The sequence below is a fragment of the Lontra canadensis genome, unplaced genomic scaffold (assembly GCF_010015895.1).
Source record: "Lontra canadensis isolate GAN:19392208 unplaced genomic scaffold, GSC_riverotter_1.0 scaffold18, whole genome shotgun sequence".
Taxonomy (NCBI): domain Eukaryota; kingdom Metazoa; phylum Chordata; class Mammalia; order Carnivora; family Mustelidae; genus Lontra; species Lontra canadensis.
In genome coordinates, this window is record NW_022631012.1 from 16,917,297 (window position 1) to 16,933,385 (window position 16,089).

Below are 16,089 nucleotides of genomic sequence, written 5' to 3' on the forward strand. Positions count from 1 at the left end.
GCAGGTATGATAATGCAAAACTTAACTAGTTTATTTAAAAAACAGAACAAAAACACAGATCCAAATTGTGTTTCTAGAAAATGGAATAGGTTAAGGTTATCTGCTCAGATGGCTTAAACTTTCTACTAATATTGAGAAAACTTGAGATTTTAAATTTTTTTTTAAATTCCAGTATAGTTAATATATAGTGTTGGGTTTTTTGGTTTTTTTTTTTTTTAAGTTTTTATTTAAAGTAAATTCTGTGCCTAGTGTGGGGCTTGAACTCAAGACCCTGAGATCAAGAGTGGCATGCTCTACTGACTGAGCCAGCCAGGTGCCCTTAAGTTTTTATTCATATGCCAGTTAGTTAACATACAGTGTTATATTCATTTCATGTGTGCAATATAGCGATCAACAATTCCATACATCACCCAGTGCCCATCAAGACTTAAGATTTTTTATTTCCCTAGTTTCCAAATACCCTTTATTTTTTTCCTTCTTTTTTCTGATAGCAGTTATCTCCCTGAAGTGTGCATTTCAAAGAGAGGGCCTGGATACGAGTTCCTGGCGAAGACCAGGTAGAGCTCAAAGGCACAGGGAAAGAAAGCAAAATCCTCCAAGAGGGATCTTCTGACCTATAAGCCATTTGAGATGAGTAAGAGAGTTTTGAGGATTGGAAAAAAGGATAAGCAAGCGTTTTCTGTTCTTTAAAAACTCAATTTGTAAGGCAAAGAGAGTTGATTTTAATTCCTCAAAGAAAGGGGGCCTGACCTGTTCATCCAACTACATTCTCTTTAATTTTCTTCTTTGTATCAAGGAGAAGGTCTTCCTTCAACTGAGGTAGAAATCAAACGATTCCTTTGTTCTAGATTTAGAGCTGTTTGTCTTTGGAATGCCCCCCAGTCCCTACCCCTCACCCCATACATAGCTTCATTTTAGCTTACGGAGAAGGCCTAAAGAAAGTCACAATTAGACTCTGAATACCAGCTGCCTATTTGGCCAACTTCTGACCAACTGTAAAGCTACTTTAAAAAAAGAAGAAAAAAAAAAAGCCTTTCAGTGTCTTGCCCGGTTTTAGCCAGGATGAACAATAACTCTTCCTGGCATTACTGAACAACCCATGAATGCAAGATCCCCTCAAAGATGGTGCAAAAGATACTACTTTCCCAAGATCCGGAGATACCTCCCCAAGAAAGTCAAAAGAAAGAAGGATTTAGGACAAACAAGGCCATAGCAGTCCCTGGGAGAGAAAAGGATCAGTAACCAATGGCTCTCTCAAAACCAAATAAACAAGAGTCTGAATTTGGAAAAGAAGGGACAACATGAAATTATACCTTCCTCCTTGACCAGCCGCCAGAGAGAATCTGGTGAGAATTCTCACCATTTGCCTAACCCTGCTGGTTTTCCCAGGTCTCATGTGCAGGCTCTGGAGTCAGTGGCGTTTAAAGTAGAGAGTATTGTCCTGGCATCTACCAGAATTTGGCAAGATTTTTCTATTAATTTTAATTTTACTTCCCCTTAGTTGTTAGAATAACTGGTAGCAGTTGATCGGAGAATTGTTTGGCGTCTCATCAACACCAGAAGGGGTCCTTACAAGGGCCCTCCTTTGAGGGTATATGTGGGGGCATTTGAGCCGCTATCAGAGGATTTGCACAAAACCTTCTAGGACAGTCTTTCTTCCAGTGTCCTGATGGGTTGCAAACAAGACACCAGTTTCTGAGTCAGTGTTCTGATGATGGCGCAATGAGGGAAGCCCAGGTGTGGTTTGGGGTTTCTGGCCTTGGAGCAGTTGCAGCAATAAAGCCACTAACTTTGCAAAGACTTGTTTCTGACCCTGTCGCCCCTTCGCAGTGGAAATTCAGATAGAGAATTCATAGACTGTGAGCACTGAGGTAAAGAAGGATAGAGGGCAGCAGCAGGAGTCATTTCAGTCTTACACTCTTTGTTTTAGGTACCTCTTGCGTCTTTAGTTTTTCATTAGCCTTGGCAGTGGATCTTTCAGTGAAGCTTTTTGGAAGCTTCTGCATATCAGCTATAATACGTATCCCATTCTGTTTGTAGATTTGGGAACCCTTGCTTTCAAGTGTAGTTCTTAAATGCAAGATATTATCTAACGGGAATATTCCCCATGCTGGTCATTGTAGTTCTGGATTGTCTAAGTAAGATTTTGCCATTTTTGTAGATATCTATGGCAGCCACGGTTTGTGGACATAAAATAAGCAAGTGTTCTGGGAGGCAGAATGCTCTGTTCTCTGAAACTCGAGGATCTCGTTTTTTTAGCGAATCCTTGAGTCTCTTGGAGCTAAATTAATACCTGAAAGAGATGTGCCACCGGGTTTGGGATCTGGGTGGTGTTGGGATTCAGTGTACTTTGTTGCATGGAAGTTTTCTTGAGGTTGGCGAGTGACCCACTGTCAATATAACCTGTTCCATAATTGACTTATCCTGTGGTGGGAGTCTTAGACTTATGTGGCGAGCACTCTAACGGCTTTTAAGTGCTCAACCCACGCCCATCCATTTTGTGGCTTTGCCTTCTAAGGTTCTCATTAACTATAGATCGTTTACTCTTCACAAGCTTTCTTTACCACAGTGGACACCCTAATGGCTTTTAAGAGTTCAGCTCTTCCCTACATAGACATTAATGTGCTATGGGTCAAAACAGTCTGCAGTTTTGTCTTCATTTATTTCCACAAATCTCCCAGTGGCTTAGGCTATGGGCTGACCTAAAGGTCCCTGGTAGTCTGCTACTGTTGTGGATTCCCACTCTTGCTGTCCCAGAGCCTTTCCTGCATCACAGACTCTTTCTGGGAACTTTCCCTTAAAAAGTTTTGGATAAAATTTGTTTGGCTTAGAGACCTAGACACAAGGAGGCAGACCTCAAATCCGAGAGTGACCCACCCTTAGCCCTTGGCCGCAAGAAGAACGGTGGACTCAGAGGGTTTGGCAGGTGCCTTGTCTCGATGTCCGCTCCTGTAGGCTGTGAGGAGTCAACTTCAAATCCCACCTCGTCACTAAAACGGTTCAGATGGGCTCTCGAGAGTGAGACTGCCTGCCTCAGGAAGTGTTAAGTGAAGCTTATCTGTAGGACCTAAATTGTCTCCTTGAATTATTTGAACAGAACAGAAAGCACAGAGATTTGCGCCACACATTTTTTAATGTGTCTGATTGTTAAATATACGGTGCCCGGGATGATGGAGTAGGAGGGGATATATAATTTTTTTTAAATGTTGAATTTTTTTAATGTAAAATCTATTTTCATTTTAGAATAAACGATCATGAGAATTGTGCATCATTGCTACTTGGGGCCATAGATGCCGGTATTGTCAATTGCAGAGATGACAAAGGCAGGTAAGTGATCCCAAGGCAGCAGGTCTCCTGTCGTGATCAGTCTTAGTCTCTGCTTTCTGGTTGCAAAGTAGCCAAACACTTGTTATTTTTTAATTGAAAAAAGTAACATAAAAGCATGGTTTTTATTTATCTTTTTTTAAAATTATTTTGTTTCCGTAATCTCTATACCCAACATGGGGCTCAAACTTACAACCCTGAGATCAAGAGTCACATGCTCTACCTCGTGAACCAGCCAGGCACTTCTAAAAGCACAGCTTTTAAAAATTAAATATAATAAAGACTATATAATTAGGAGAAATTACTCTTAGTCTTTTCTTCCATCTAGAAAACTACCTTAAACTATTCTTTTAAAATTTTTATATTCTCTCCAATATTTTCTGTACATAGCTACAACCATATATGAAAATATATGCTCATGTTCTTTATATGCAAATAGGAGAATTCTGTTGCAGTGCTCTGCTTTTAGTGTATCTTGGAGAATTTTCATACCAGAATATGTAGATTTACCATATTCTTTTTAAAACTGGATATTACTTCATTGAATGGACAGATGTTTACTCAGCCTGCCTTCTATTGGAGAACATTTAGTTGTTTCTAATATTTTACTGTTTCTAATATTTTACTATGAAACACCTAGTATTTTATGTGTCTGTTCACATGACCAAGAATGTCTAGGAGATGAAGTTTTAGATTTAATTTTTAATTTTGATAAATAATATAATTTGTGCTCTTAGAAAAATCAACTCTCCATATTAGATAATGGGGACATTTTTATTATTTAAATACCCAATTATCTGCAAATTTAAGGCTCAATTTTGAAAGTATCCTTTTTAAGTAATCTCTACACCCAGTGTGGGGCTCGAACTCACGACCCCAAGTTCAAGAGTCACGTACTCGACTGACTGAGCCAGCCAGGCACTCCAAATCTGAAAGTATCTTTATCAAAAATGAGAAGTCATTGGAACTCAACATCAAAGGGTCAGTAAAGATGCTGATTTTATTATCAGGGCCACCACTGCCACCCTCCAAATCTAGGGGGCGCCATTCACATAGGTGACTGTTCAGTGTCCACCCAGAATGGACTTTAGAGAAGGCCTAATTGTTATTTCTGTAAACTGAGAAGTTTTAAGTCCCTGGGATGACACTGTGCCCATGTTTCTCAGGCATATACAGAGAGAGTGTTACGTTTAAAGGAAGCTAGAATCCTATTTGTTTTCCATCATTAGGACACCCTTGCATGCGGCGGCATTTGCTGACCACGTGGAGTGCTTGCAGCTTCTTCTGAGACACAATGCTGAAGTGAACGCAGCGGACAATTCAGGGAAAACAGCACTGATGATGGCGGCCGAGAATGGGCAGGCGGGCGCTGTGGGTATGTGCTCGGCTGGCGGGCTTCGTGCTCATGCCCAACCCAACTGCAGTAACTTTGTAAAAGGGAGAAATCAGTTAGTGTCTTGGTATATGCATGTAAAAAAGGCCAACGTTTTATTTAAGCCACTCGATTCTACTTGCTAATTGTCTTCAGTCCCCTGTTATTTGATGATTGGTGGACCTTGTCTTTGAGCAATAAAAGATCTCAACATTGAGAGACCAAATACAGCACCAGAATTATTTTACCTAGAAATAACAAAGCTACAAAGATGATTACAATGGATGTCTGTAGACCTTGGATTTCAACAGAACAGTAGGGCGATAAATTTTTCCTTTAAAAACATTAACTATGATGATGTGTCCATACTAATTTGAATGTGTTATTGTAATTAGCATGTCGCCTAAGTAACTCTCTTTTGGCTTTTTCTGTAGATATTTTGGTGAACAGTGCCCTGGCTGATCTGACTGTAAAGGATAAAGACTTGAACACACCCTTACATTTGGCTAGTAGCAAAGTATGTAAATGAATTTGAAACAGTGTTACTTCCTGTTGTAATCATACTCATACCGCTAAACCACTTAAATGCTATCTCAGAAGTGTGTATCATGGCTCTTAATTAAGAAGTGCATTTTCTCAGGGTGTTGTCAGCTGTCAGCAGAATAGGAGGGGAAGAAGCCACAGGGCAGACACACGTAGGGGTTGACGAGGATAGGCTTTCCAGGGCATTGGCCACCTCCATTCTTATGCAGTCTGTCTCCTGATGCTGTCACTCCCTCTGTCTCTAGGGGGTGTAGTACCACATCAACTTGGGTTTAAACACAGGTTAGGACCTTAGTTATGTGGCTTCTTAGATACAACCAGGTCCACTTGTTTTCATTTTGTTCCCTTTGAAGATATTGTAATTTATAACACAGCCCCAAAAATACTCTCCTTGGAGGCAAATAAGTGCGTTCGTGTGCATTTCTACCCTTTGCCCTTTTTTCCTGGTTCATAGTTCAATGCAAGGAATGTGTTTGCGTTTTTTGTTTTTCTTTTTTTTAACAGCATTGTGTTCACATGTAGCTCAAGATTCCTGCTTCTGTAAAAGATAAATGGTATATAAATATACACAATTTTACAAAAGCGAGATCATGTTTTAAAACCTTAAAACCTTTTTGTTCCTGAATTGTATCTTATGAATCTTTTTTTTAAAGACTTATTTATTTTAGAGAGACAGAGAGAGTGGGGGGAAGGGCAAAGGGAGAGAATCTTGAAGCAGACCCCCTGCTGAAGCCCATGAGATCATGACCTGAGCTGAAATCAAGAGTTCGATGCTTAACCGACAAGAGTCCCCCACACACCCCATGAATATCTTTCTTTTAGATATCAAATTGTATCACGTTTTAGAAAATGTATGGTATTCTACCTTAAGAATGTGCCATCCTTTATTCCAACCATCCTCAATGGTTAGACATTTGCTTGTTTTCAAACCTATGCTACTATAGGTGATGCTAATTGTAGAGAATTTTTTTTTTAAAGAATTCTTACTCGTTCCTTTAAGATAGATTCCTAAATGTAAAACCATTGAGCCATTGAGCCATTGAGCCTAAAGCTGTGAAGATTTTTCAGCCCAAATGTACTCTCATAAGATCACAACCATTTACCCTCCACCAGCAGCGCGTGAGAATGACAACTCCACGGACATTTCTGAAATTGCGTTTCTGGGGCTCCCTTATAAGGCATTATAGTGTGTGACTGTAGTTAACACCAGTGGTGGTGGTTGACTTCAACATGGTAATGGTGTTAAAGGCGTCCTCTGTGGTACTGGATGCTTTGGCCGTTCCTTTCAGCCGTTGTACTTTCTCACTTCTTGCTCTGGGAAGCCCGTGGAAACCCCAGAAAGGGCTCCATTTCATGAAGTTTATTTCAAAGTGTAGTGTTTTCAGAAAGAGACGTTCAGTGCTCTTCAAACTTGATTATGCAAAATGAATCACCAGAGGCTCTTGTCAAAATGCAGGTCTAGAGTGGGGCCTGAGGTTCAACGTTTCTGACTCCCAGGTTGCTGGTCTGTGGGCCACACTTTGAGGATCAAGGGTTTAGGAAATGAGGGCCTAGACCTGAAATCGTGGAAGGGTCTCTAGACTTTCCAGTTAATTTTTTTTTTTTTTTTAATTATCAACCATCTCCTTTAAGATACAAGCAGGTATCTTGCCCTGATTGAGGAAGAAAAGAAGGAGCTTCCCTGAAAGTCCCTTCCCAGCATGAGGCAGTACATAGTGATAAGTGATACTGATAACAGACGTCATAGAAATTTCAAGGGTAGATGGGTCCCTGAAGTGGTCAGTGAAGGCTTGAGGAAGGAGATGGGACTTGACATACGTTTAAAAAGTAGTGTCGATGGATTTAAAAGGCTGCTTCTAATTCTACTCTCTGTTTGCCAGTTGGCTTTGCTGAGCTAGCTTCTGCCTCAGCTCTCTCAACATTACTGCTGCAGTTATCTTTGAAATATTAATATATATTTTTTTAAAGATTTCATTTTATTTATCTGATAGAATGTGAGAGAGGGAACGCAAGCAGGGGGAGGGGGAGAGGGAGAAGCAGGCTTCCCGCCCAGCAGGAAGCCCTATGTGGGCCTCGATCCCAGGACTCTGGGATCATGCCCTGAGTGGAAGGCAGCCGCTTAACCAACTGAGCCACCCAGGCGCCCCACAATATTAATATTTTAGATCAGGTTTACATTATTCAAGTCCTAAGACCTTACCCAGAATCTTTGAGAGTGTAGGGTCCTTTAACCATTTGCTTTTTAGAAGAAAAAGGAATTAATCAGAAAGTTGCCTTATAAAATGTTTTTAGGCAAATGATGTTCATTTTAAATTTAAAGCACAATGAAGTAATTTTTCAGGAGCTTTTCTCTGTTTCTGTCCCATGTTTCTTACCATTTTTTTTTTCTTCATTAGGGTCATGAAAAATGTGCCTTGTTAATACTTGACAAGATACAAGACGAGAGCCTTATTAATGCAAAAAATAATGCACTGCAGACGTAAGTGTGACTTCTAAAGTTTGATATGGACCCAGATTCATAGTCGTTGAATTGACAAATATTTAGAGTATGCTGTGTACCAGAGAATACAGTGGTGAAAAACACAGACCTGGCTTCTCCTTCACGAAGTTTATAGTCACATATCTACAAATGCTGACCAAGCTAGACATTTTTTTTAAGATTTTATTTATTTATTTGACAGAGATCACAAGTAGGCAGAGAGGCAGCCAGAGAGAGAGGAAGAAGCAGGCTCCCTGCTGAGCAGAAAGCCACGATGCGGGGCTTGATCCCAGGACCCTGGGATCATGACCTGAGCTGAAGGCAGAGACTTTAACCCACTGAGTCACCCAGGCACACCAAGCTAGACATTTTTAGTTAGAATCTTTATTTTGTTATGCCTTCATGGAATTTTGTAATATAATATATTAGCATTATGTGTTCTTACTGGAAAATGACAGTTTTATAAATCATGTTCCCAGAATACATTTGAAGAGTTTCTAAGCAGTTTGTCTTTGTTACATTTTAATATAATTCAGTGTAATCCTCAGCATGAAAGACCTAAATCTGATTCATTTCCCATTTTAGGAAATTACCTATGCATTTAAGGGCAAAGGAATATTGGGATTTTTTTTCCCATTAAGTTTCTTAAGAACTGTATAGCAGAAATGAATATACTGGGTTTGACATTATTCTTTAAGGTATTCTAAATTCAACAAAATATCATTTAGTGCATTTATTAATAAAAGGGAGGATTAAGATAAATATATATGGGTGATATTAAAACCAGTCATCTTGATGGACCATGTGAAACAGTGATTCAAATGCTGAGGTAGAAAGGAAGGGGTAAAGAACCTTCTAGAAAGCAAGCTAGAGCTTACGTTCCTTTTCTGGCTTCCTGTTTACTGTCATTGAGGTCGTTTGAGATCCGGAATATTTGTCGTATCTGCAGAGAAATCTGGGCCAACATGGAAAAAGAGTTGGATGTTAACACCTGGAAAAGATCTGGTTGACAAATATTTTTATTTTAAAAAAGTAAAAATATGGGCGTATTTTCTTAAGTATTTATTTTATATTTATATGTAAATATGTTTTATATTTATATATTTTTTATATTTTATATTTATTTTATATTTTTGTATTTATATATAAATATATCTTATACTTATATATATTTATATTTATTAAGTATTTTCTTAAGCATTTTCTTCCTTTTTGCAATGCAGCTCCCCACAATGACACATTCTCACACAAATTCATATCCCAGTTGACGTTGGCTGCTGTCTTCTTTCAGACCCCTCCACGTTGCTGCGCGAAACGGCTTGAAGGTGGTGGTTGAGGAGCTGTTGGCCAAAGGGGCCTGTGTACTCGCTGTGGATGAAAACGGTAAGTGGGAACGGTAAGCAGTTGCCACAGGTGCCTTCCCTGTGCTGTGAAGCTGGGGGAGGTGAGGATGATAGGTGCTCATTAAAAAGGCAGTAAGAATTCTCTCCCCCTTGGCAGTTTCTGTGTGTGAGACATCCAACAGGGATAGTCTGTCCTGTCTGTCTTCGTAAAACATGTGGTCCACGCGCAGCCCACCAGTGCCTTCCATTCTGCATGTGACACCAGCAGCTCCTCTCTAACCCCTCAGCGTGGCGGCTCAGCCCTTTTGGACACACTGAAAACCTGGCAGACGGGCATTCAGAATTCTAACTGCGTGCGCTGGAGAGTTAGAGACCACACATGTCGTTAGTGCATGCTCAAGGGCTCCAAGAAAAACCTAGGTCTTTGTATTTCAGTTCATTCTGAGATCAAACTTTTTTTTTTCTCTTTAAAGAACAGATCAAAACTCATATTCTCAGTAAGGATATTTGGGGAACATGAATACAATTTTTGAATGACTCTCTAGGCTTGAAAGCTTCTCCTGATCTATGTAACATTCCTTTTCTAAATGAACTAACTCTCAACAGAAGCTCTCTACTCTGCTTCCTTGAAAAGTGAATGAATAACAGAATTATGTGAAACTACCATTTTAAGCACAATACCTATTAACCATGCAGAGCGAAAGACGAATTTCTGGATATTTATGAATGACGTAATTTTTTCAATGTGTCATCAATTGTGGCATTTAATTAAAGTATTATCATTAACACAACTCAATTAACTGCTTATTACAGGTATTGGAACTAGCAGCCCATGCCTGTTTCTCAGAAGTAAGCATTAGCCATATGACATCATTAGCTAATTCCTACTAGTTTTGTTTTGCAGCCCCTTTTATCCTAGCATGTACCCCTCTCTGTCCCCAACCTGACTCATCTAGGAGGTGCAGAAAGTTCCCTATTGCCTCATCTCCTCAGTTGTCCCTCCTCCCTTTCCCTCGCCCTCTTACCACTATTATATATCTTAGGGTTGGCATGCAGAAGTACACAGTTTTTTCTTCGAAATGGCCCAGAGAGCTCAAAAGAAATCAGTAGTGTCTTTCTCCGTGGTAAGCCTGCTGCATCTGAGGCTTCCCCTGCCAACAGCAACCTTAGGCACGAGAGCCCTGGGTCAGTGGAACTGAGGCCTTTCTGGAGCTCACTTGCATCCCAGAGGCCTGGGAACAGTTTGAGGCAGTTTTGTCCAGCACGACCCTCATAAATCCTTTACTCATCCGTGACTTCCGTGGGATGGAATGTTAAGACTCCTGTCTGTTCTTACTTGGTTTCATGCTGCAGAGAGGAACGATCTGTTGGGGGCTGGGGGAGGGGCAGAAACTCTCCAATGTTGATAGAAGTTGACAAAATGTGGAGTTTTATTGAGCCACTAGCTCTGAATAAATAAGGGAGTGGTAATAGGAAATCTGTGGGCAGAGGGCATAAGTTGACCCTTTCAGGTCAGTAGAATAAAGGTTGGATAAGGGCGGTAATTAAGTCACAGAATGTATCTACCTCCCCCTGCACATGTTAAGTTGGTTTTCTCTTCCGGATGAGACCCATAGGTCTAAATGGTGCAGAGTGACAGGACTCCACAGCCATTTTCCCACACCAGTCATTGCTGGGCGACTTTGGTTGGTTGGTGTTGCTATTTTTAAAAATTCTGTTAAATTTCTCTTAAATGATAGTAAGTTTTAAATCACAAACAGCCAGTGCTTTCCTGTCTGATCTGCTCCAATGATTCCATTTTCCTAGAACGAGTTCACGGGTACATACTTTATGTAAACACATGTAAAGCAAGAAAACTGCATTAGTCGCATTTGCAGACTTGGGATTTTCAATGTTTTCTAATCCGACACACAATTACCTACTATGAAAGTCATTGTTCTCAGAATGAGAGCACTCCGGCCCAAGCCTGAGGCGCATGGTGTGCCATGGTGTGCGTGTGCTCTCAAGTGGAAACACCTTTGTAGTTGTCCTGGTGCTGTCTTTTTTGGTTTTGTTTTTGTTTTTATTTTTGTTTTGGGGGGGGTGTCGTTTGTGTGTGTGTGTAATTGGGTCCCACCCCTGCCCCCTTGTGTTTCTGTTCATTAGATGAAGACTAGAGTTCTGCCTAACTTCGGATAACATAGTGCTTGTTGTCATGTAAACGGAAAAACCAAGTCCCCCTCATAAAATGTCTCACCCTCCCAGTTCCCTCTAGCCTGACCCCTAGCATGACTTGTGGGAAGTAACTCCTCTTTTTGCCTGGCATGATTTCTAACTCAACATACATCTCCGCGTGTGAGGTCGTATGAGATGTACTGTGGAATGCTCACGCCGCCTTTGGATTTCCTGGACTAACCACTGCCTTGTCTGCATTTACGCCCAGGTCATACCCCGGCCCTGGCTTGCGCTCCTAACAAAGACGTGGCTGACTGCCTGGCCCTCATTTTGGCTACCATGATGCCTTTTTCTCCTTCCAGTACAATGACGGCTGTCAACTTCGTTTGTTTTAAAAAAGACAATTTGAGCAGGACGACCCTCTCCAATCTGGGTAGCATGGTTAGCCTGTGCAGTAACAACGTAGGCTCAGAGGATGGGTACAATGAAAATGACTCTGATTCCGAAACGTTTTGACTTTGGACTATAGAAGCTTTTCCTTGATCACCCGTATTGGAAGAAGGGAAAGAAACATGAATTCCAGGCTTATGTTGTGTTCGAGTATTATTATGGGCCTGGGCTTCCAGAAGCCAGTAGAAAAGGAATTAATCAAATCCAGGGAGGGCAGCTAGGCTGTAGGGCAAGGCATTCACAGAAATGGGCCCTGATTTTTATTTGTGTTTTCATGTTTTCCTTAGATCTAAGCTACTTCTGTGCAAGTCTACCTCTCATTTTAAGTAAGAAATTTTAAGTAAAAAATGCATTTGATTCTTTTTCTTTTGGCATAATGCAATTGAGGGGGAATGGTTCTCTAGAAAGAATTTTTTTTTTCATTTACTCACTCAGCAGTAAGTTCTCAGAAGTATATCAATGTGACATTCGTGTCCCATGAGGGGAGGGAAAGAGAGGGTAGGAATTGCCTCAAACCTCTTCTCACTTTGATGTTTACTTCCTCACTAGAAGCCAAAGCTAGAGGTGTTCATCTTCAGAAATGATGCCTGTAATAATCTTTTTAAGGGAGTCCAATTATGCATATCCTCTCTATAGCAAGCACTTAAATATCCAGAACTTCTTTCCAAGGATTTTTATTAAAGTTGCCAGATGAATGGAAAAATTCAACAAAAATTTAAGTTGCTTTTTTCTTTTAACACAAATACAGCCCCCAGTACTCCCTGTAACGAGCCTGGGACTAATTTTCCACTGCCTGATTGAACCCAAATCTGTCTAATAACATTTCAGGTGAAAAATTGTATTGCACCAGAACTTTGAGACATACGCAGATTTAATATGTGGCTACCTTTTATTTATTTTTTTGTTAGTTCATCCTTAAATCAGAATGCTAGCTTTTTAAAAAGGTCAGAACCATCAGCATTGCTTATCAGTAGTAAAGTATTAAATGAGCTTCTCAGTCAAGGTCATACCAAGTGAGTGGAAGGGTGAGGACAAAGGGAAACAAGGTACAAAACAGAAGGTAGAAATGAGTGATGTGGAAATTAAAGCCACTTGATAATTGCTTGATGATCGAATCAACATAGTGAATACTGTGTCTGCTCCCTCTGCCAAAGCTTCTAGGTCAAATGGACCCCGTTCTGCACCTGGAATAGCTGTACAAAAAGAAGAATGAGACTCTTTAAACGTTATGCACATACACACGCACACATATGTATATGTATATGTGTGTGTGTATATATATATATATATATATATATATATATGTCTGTAGTTCATCAACCAGCTGTACGTGAGGACCAAATTGCTTCAGTCTAAAACAGAAGAATTTAAATTGCTTTCCTTCAAAATGCAAGTGAGAACTGAAGTAGCTTTTCTATGGAGTTAAAATGTAATCTTTTTGTGTAACAGTCTTTGTTGTGTTTTATATTTCTTATGACACAGATTTCTGGTTGGTGGCTTAACATTTGTAACTGATGACCTGTTGACCAAGGCTTATTTTTTTGCCAAACTAGAGAAAAATGTTCGTATACTTTTGATGTAAATGTGTTTATATTTATTTGAAATGAAACAAAGGCCGAGGAAACATCCACTGGTTGTTCTCTGCTTTAATCGCTGCGTGTCTTACTTGGAATAACACAAAAGCAGGAAATCACGCAGGACCCTCGCTGGGCTAGCCGGCCGGCCTGGGGCCAAGCCCAGCATTTCCGCTGCTGAGGTTTCCTCGGGCTCTCCACATCGGTTGGAGAGGGGTAAAGCCTCCATTGCTCAGCCCCAGTCTGTAGCCAGCCTGGAGAGTTTGGGAGACACTGCCATCCTTATGCTCTTCTGCAAGACGAGAACTGAGGTGTGTGGTGGGTCATATGCACAAAGGTGGCCCAAAGAAATTTATGGAAATTACTCTGAACACACTGAAAATCTCACGTGGTCCCAGTAACCTAATGGGAAATGATGTCAGTGTGTGAGCACGTGTAACCAGGAGAGGAAATACAAATCACCAGCTCACGTGCTATTTTCCACTTGAGGAAGAAACGGGAGAGAAACATGTTGTCAGGACTCTGACATTTTATAGTCAGTTCCATTTTCAACCCTGGAAATTTCTATTTTCTAATGTATGTGAGATATTTTTAAAACAGTGTTCTAGCATATCTGGATCAAATACACACACCGTATTCTATTTTTCATCTAATCATAAAAGACTTTACTCTTACTCTTTTAATATCCTGACTTAATGCAAAACTCACTTTGGGTTCTTCATAAATGAGAACTTGTTCAGAGGACTTACAGAATTGGTAATAATTTCCCAGGAAGTTTTCGACACCACCAACATTGTTTTTTCATGTTTTGGTGTTGTGGTCCCCCTCCTTCCTCTGTCCTTTTTGTTTGTTTAGAGAAGACGTGTTTTTGAAAAGTAGATAAATTGCTAGTGAGCAATAACGACCTTATCTTTACCAAAACACTGAAAAGTAAGGGAGCTCCAGTGCTAAAAAAGCACGATATACTGTGGTGTCTTTTTCTAGAAGTGAATGGAAATCTTGGTGCATTGACGTTTAAAGCAGGAAAGGAAATGCCCGCTTGTAATGGTGAAGCAGCATTCACGTTTTCCCTGTAGGGTAGCACAGAGAACAAGAAAGGTGGCAGCAAAACAGTACCGGCCCGGGTACATTTCTCTCCACATAGCTGCATTTTGACTTTTCCCCACTCTCTCACGCATAGAAAGAAGGAGGACAAAGGAACAAAATGAACTCACGCTTGCCGTGAATTGCCCATGGAATCAAATCTCTCTCCCACTCTCTCACTGTTTCTCCATTCCGCGAGACCACATTTTTTTTCTTTAGGAAGTGACTTCAAAAACTATGAGTTCTGTGTGTTTTAAGTACATCTCTTAGAAATAGAACTAGATTTGCAATGTAGCTTTCTAAGCAAAACACACACACACACACACACACACACACACACACACACACACACAGCTTTGTGCTTTTAACCAAGTCTTGGTTGTTTAGTGCTTTTTACCTGACTGTGTTATTTTTAGTCTGTATTTCAACCATATTCACAGGGATCACGTTTTCATCGCACTTACCTATTCGCCGTGTCTGCCTGTCCTTGGTAAATCCATTATTATCTCCAAATTGCCTAAAATCTGCTATGATTCTACAGTAAAAAACTCAGGGGATTTCTATTTATCACTACTAAAAGGGCACTGTAGTATGTTTTGGTACTTTAGGCAGTCAACAGCTGCTTGATTTTTTTTAATTTTATTATGAAATTAGAACAAGAACATCAAACGGATCTGCTGCACTATTCGTCCTGTTGAGCAACCTGGTTTGCTTATCTGTTGCGTTGGTTGAAGAACTCATCCCTTTTTTTTGTCTTGTAATATGAAGTTAGAGTGCCTTTTTATATTTGTATATTCTGAAGATGTTCTGTGAAATGTTTTGTATTTTTTCCTTTGAGTGTTATCAGAGCAATATAATACCAGTGAGTTTTCATTTCAGCCTTTCTTTGAATGTATAAAGTGTCTTTTTCCTCTTTCCCCTTACTTGCTTAGAAATGAAAATGAAAATGCCGAAGTTTTCTATAGGAATTATGTTTAATTTTGCAGTGCTAAAATGCTTTCTTCTTACAAAACTGTAAACCATAGGTCAATGTTAGAGGGGAAAAGCGTTTTAAGATAGTGACAATCTGAGTGTGTGTAAAAATGTAATTCTATGCGTTTCTTATGCAGTGATCTAAAAATTCAATGCAAATACCTTTTGTTTGGTAGTTTTGTCTACATATTTTATGCTTTAGCATGTGCAATATATCTTTGCAAAGCACGATGATACAAATCTGGTGCCAGTGTTATATTTTGCATAACATATTTGTAACAGCGTAAAATACTGTTTGATGCTTTCAGTGGGATTTTGTCTGTAATGTTTGCTTATGTAAATTGGAGTTGAATGACTCTGGTAAATGTCATGACTGTAAAAATGAGGGAAATGACTTAGTTCAGTGAATGACTTTGAACCAATCTGAATCTTTTCAAGCACAGTTTAATACTTTTTCAACTACTGAATGCTAATAATGTAATGAAGTACTTAACTGTAATATACTATGGAAATGCATTCAGATGGTTATTTTTACAAATAAAAACGGTACAAATATTGTTGCCATTTGTGTTTGTCTTTACTTTTTCTGATTTATCCTATTTTACTGGTTGCTCTGCTAATTTACATCTTTGCTTCCACCGAAGCCAAAATGACCTTACATTTTGAAAATTACTAATCAAGATAGAAGAATATTCCCAGATTTGCATTTCTGTTTGTAACATTGCAATTGGTGGGGGCAGGGGGAGTCAGACATGTATATTTGTGTATGTTCTATATATTAACACCCGTTTTCTG

At 39.8% G+C, this 16,089-nt stretch overlaps 1 protein-coding gene across 12 annotated transcripts in view; it reads left to right on the top strand.

The window, feature by feature from the left end:
• ANKRD44 (ankyrin repeat domain 44) overlaps positions 1-15,856 on the top strand; it is a 311,506-nt gene extending 295,650 nt beyond the window's left edge. For 7 of the 12 annotated variants that reach the window (XM_032860163.1, XM_032860164.1, XM_032860166.1 and 4 more), the window contains exons 23-28: positions 3,244-3,327; positions 4,554-4,699; positions 5,131-5,213; positions 7,636-7,718; positions 9,010-9,101; positions 11,484-12,927. In XM_032860163.1, the coding sequence (XP_032716054.1) occupies positions 3,244-3,327; positions 4,554-4,699; positions 5,131-5,213; positions 7,636-7,718; positions 9,010-9,101; positions 11,484-11,731 (736 nt within the window). In that variant the 3' untranslated portion in view covers positions 11,732-12,927. Of the gene's footprint in view, positions 1-3,243; positions 3,328-4,553; positions 4,700-5,130; positions 5,214-7,635; positions 7,719-9,009; positions 9,102-11,483 lie in introns of all 12 variants that reach the window. The other 5 variants (XM_032860169.1, XM_032860170.1, XM_032860171.1 and 2 more) reach the window with 3 other exon arrangements.
• Positions 15,857-16,089: the final 233 nt, after the last annotated feature.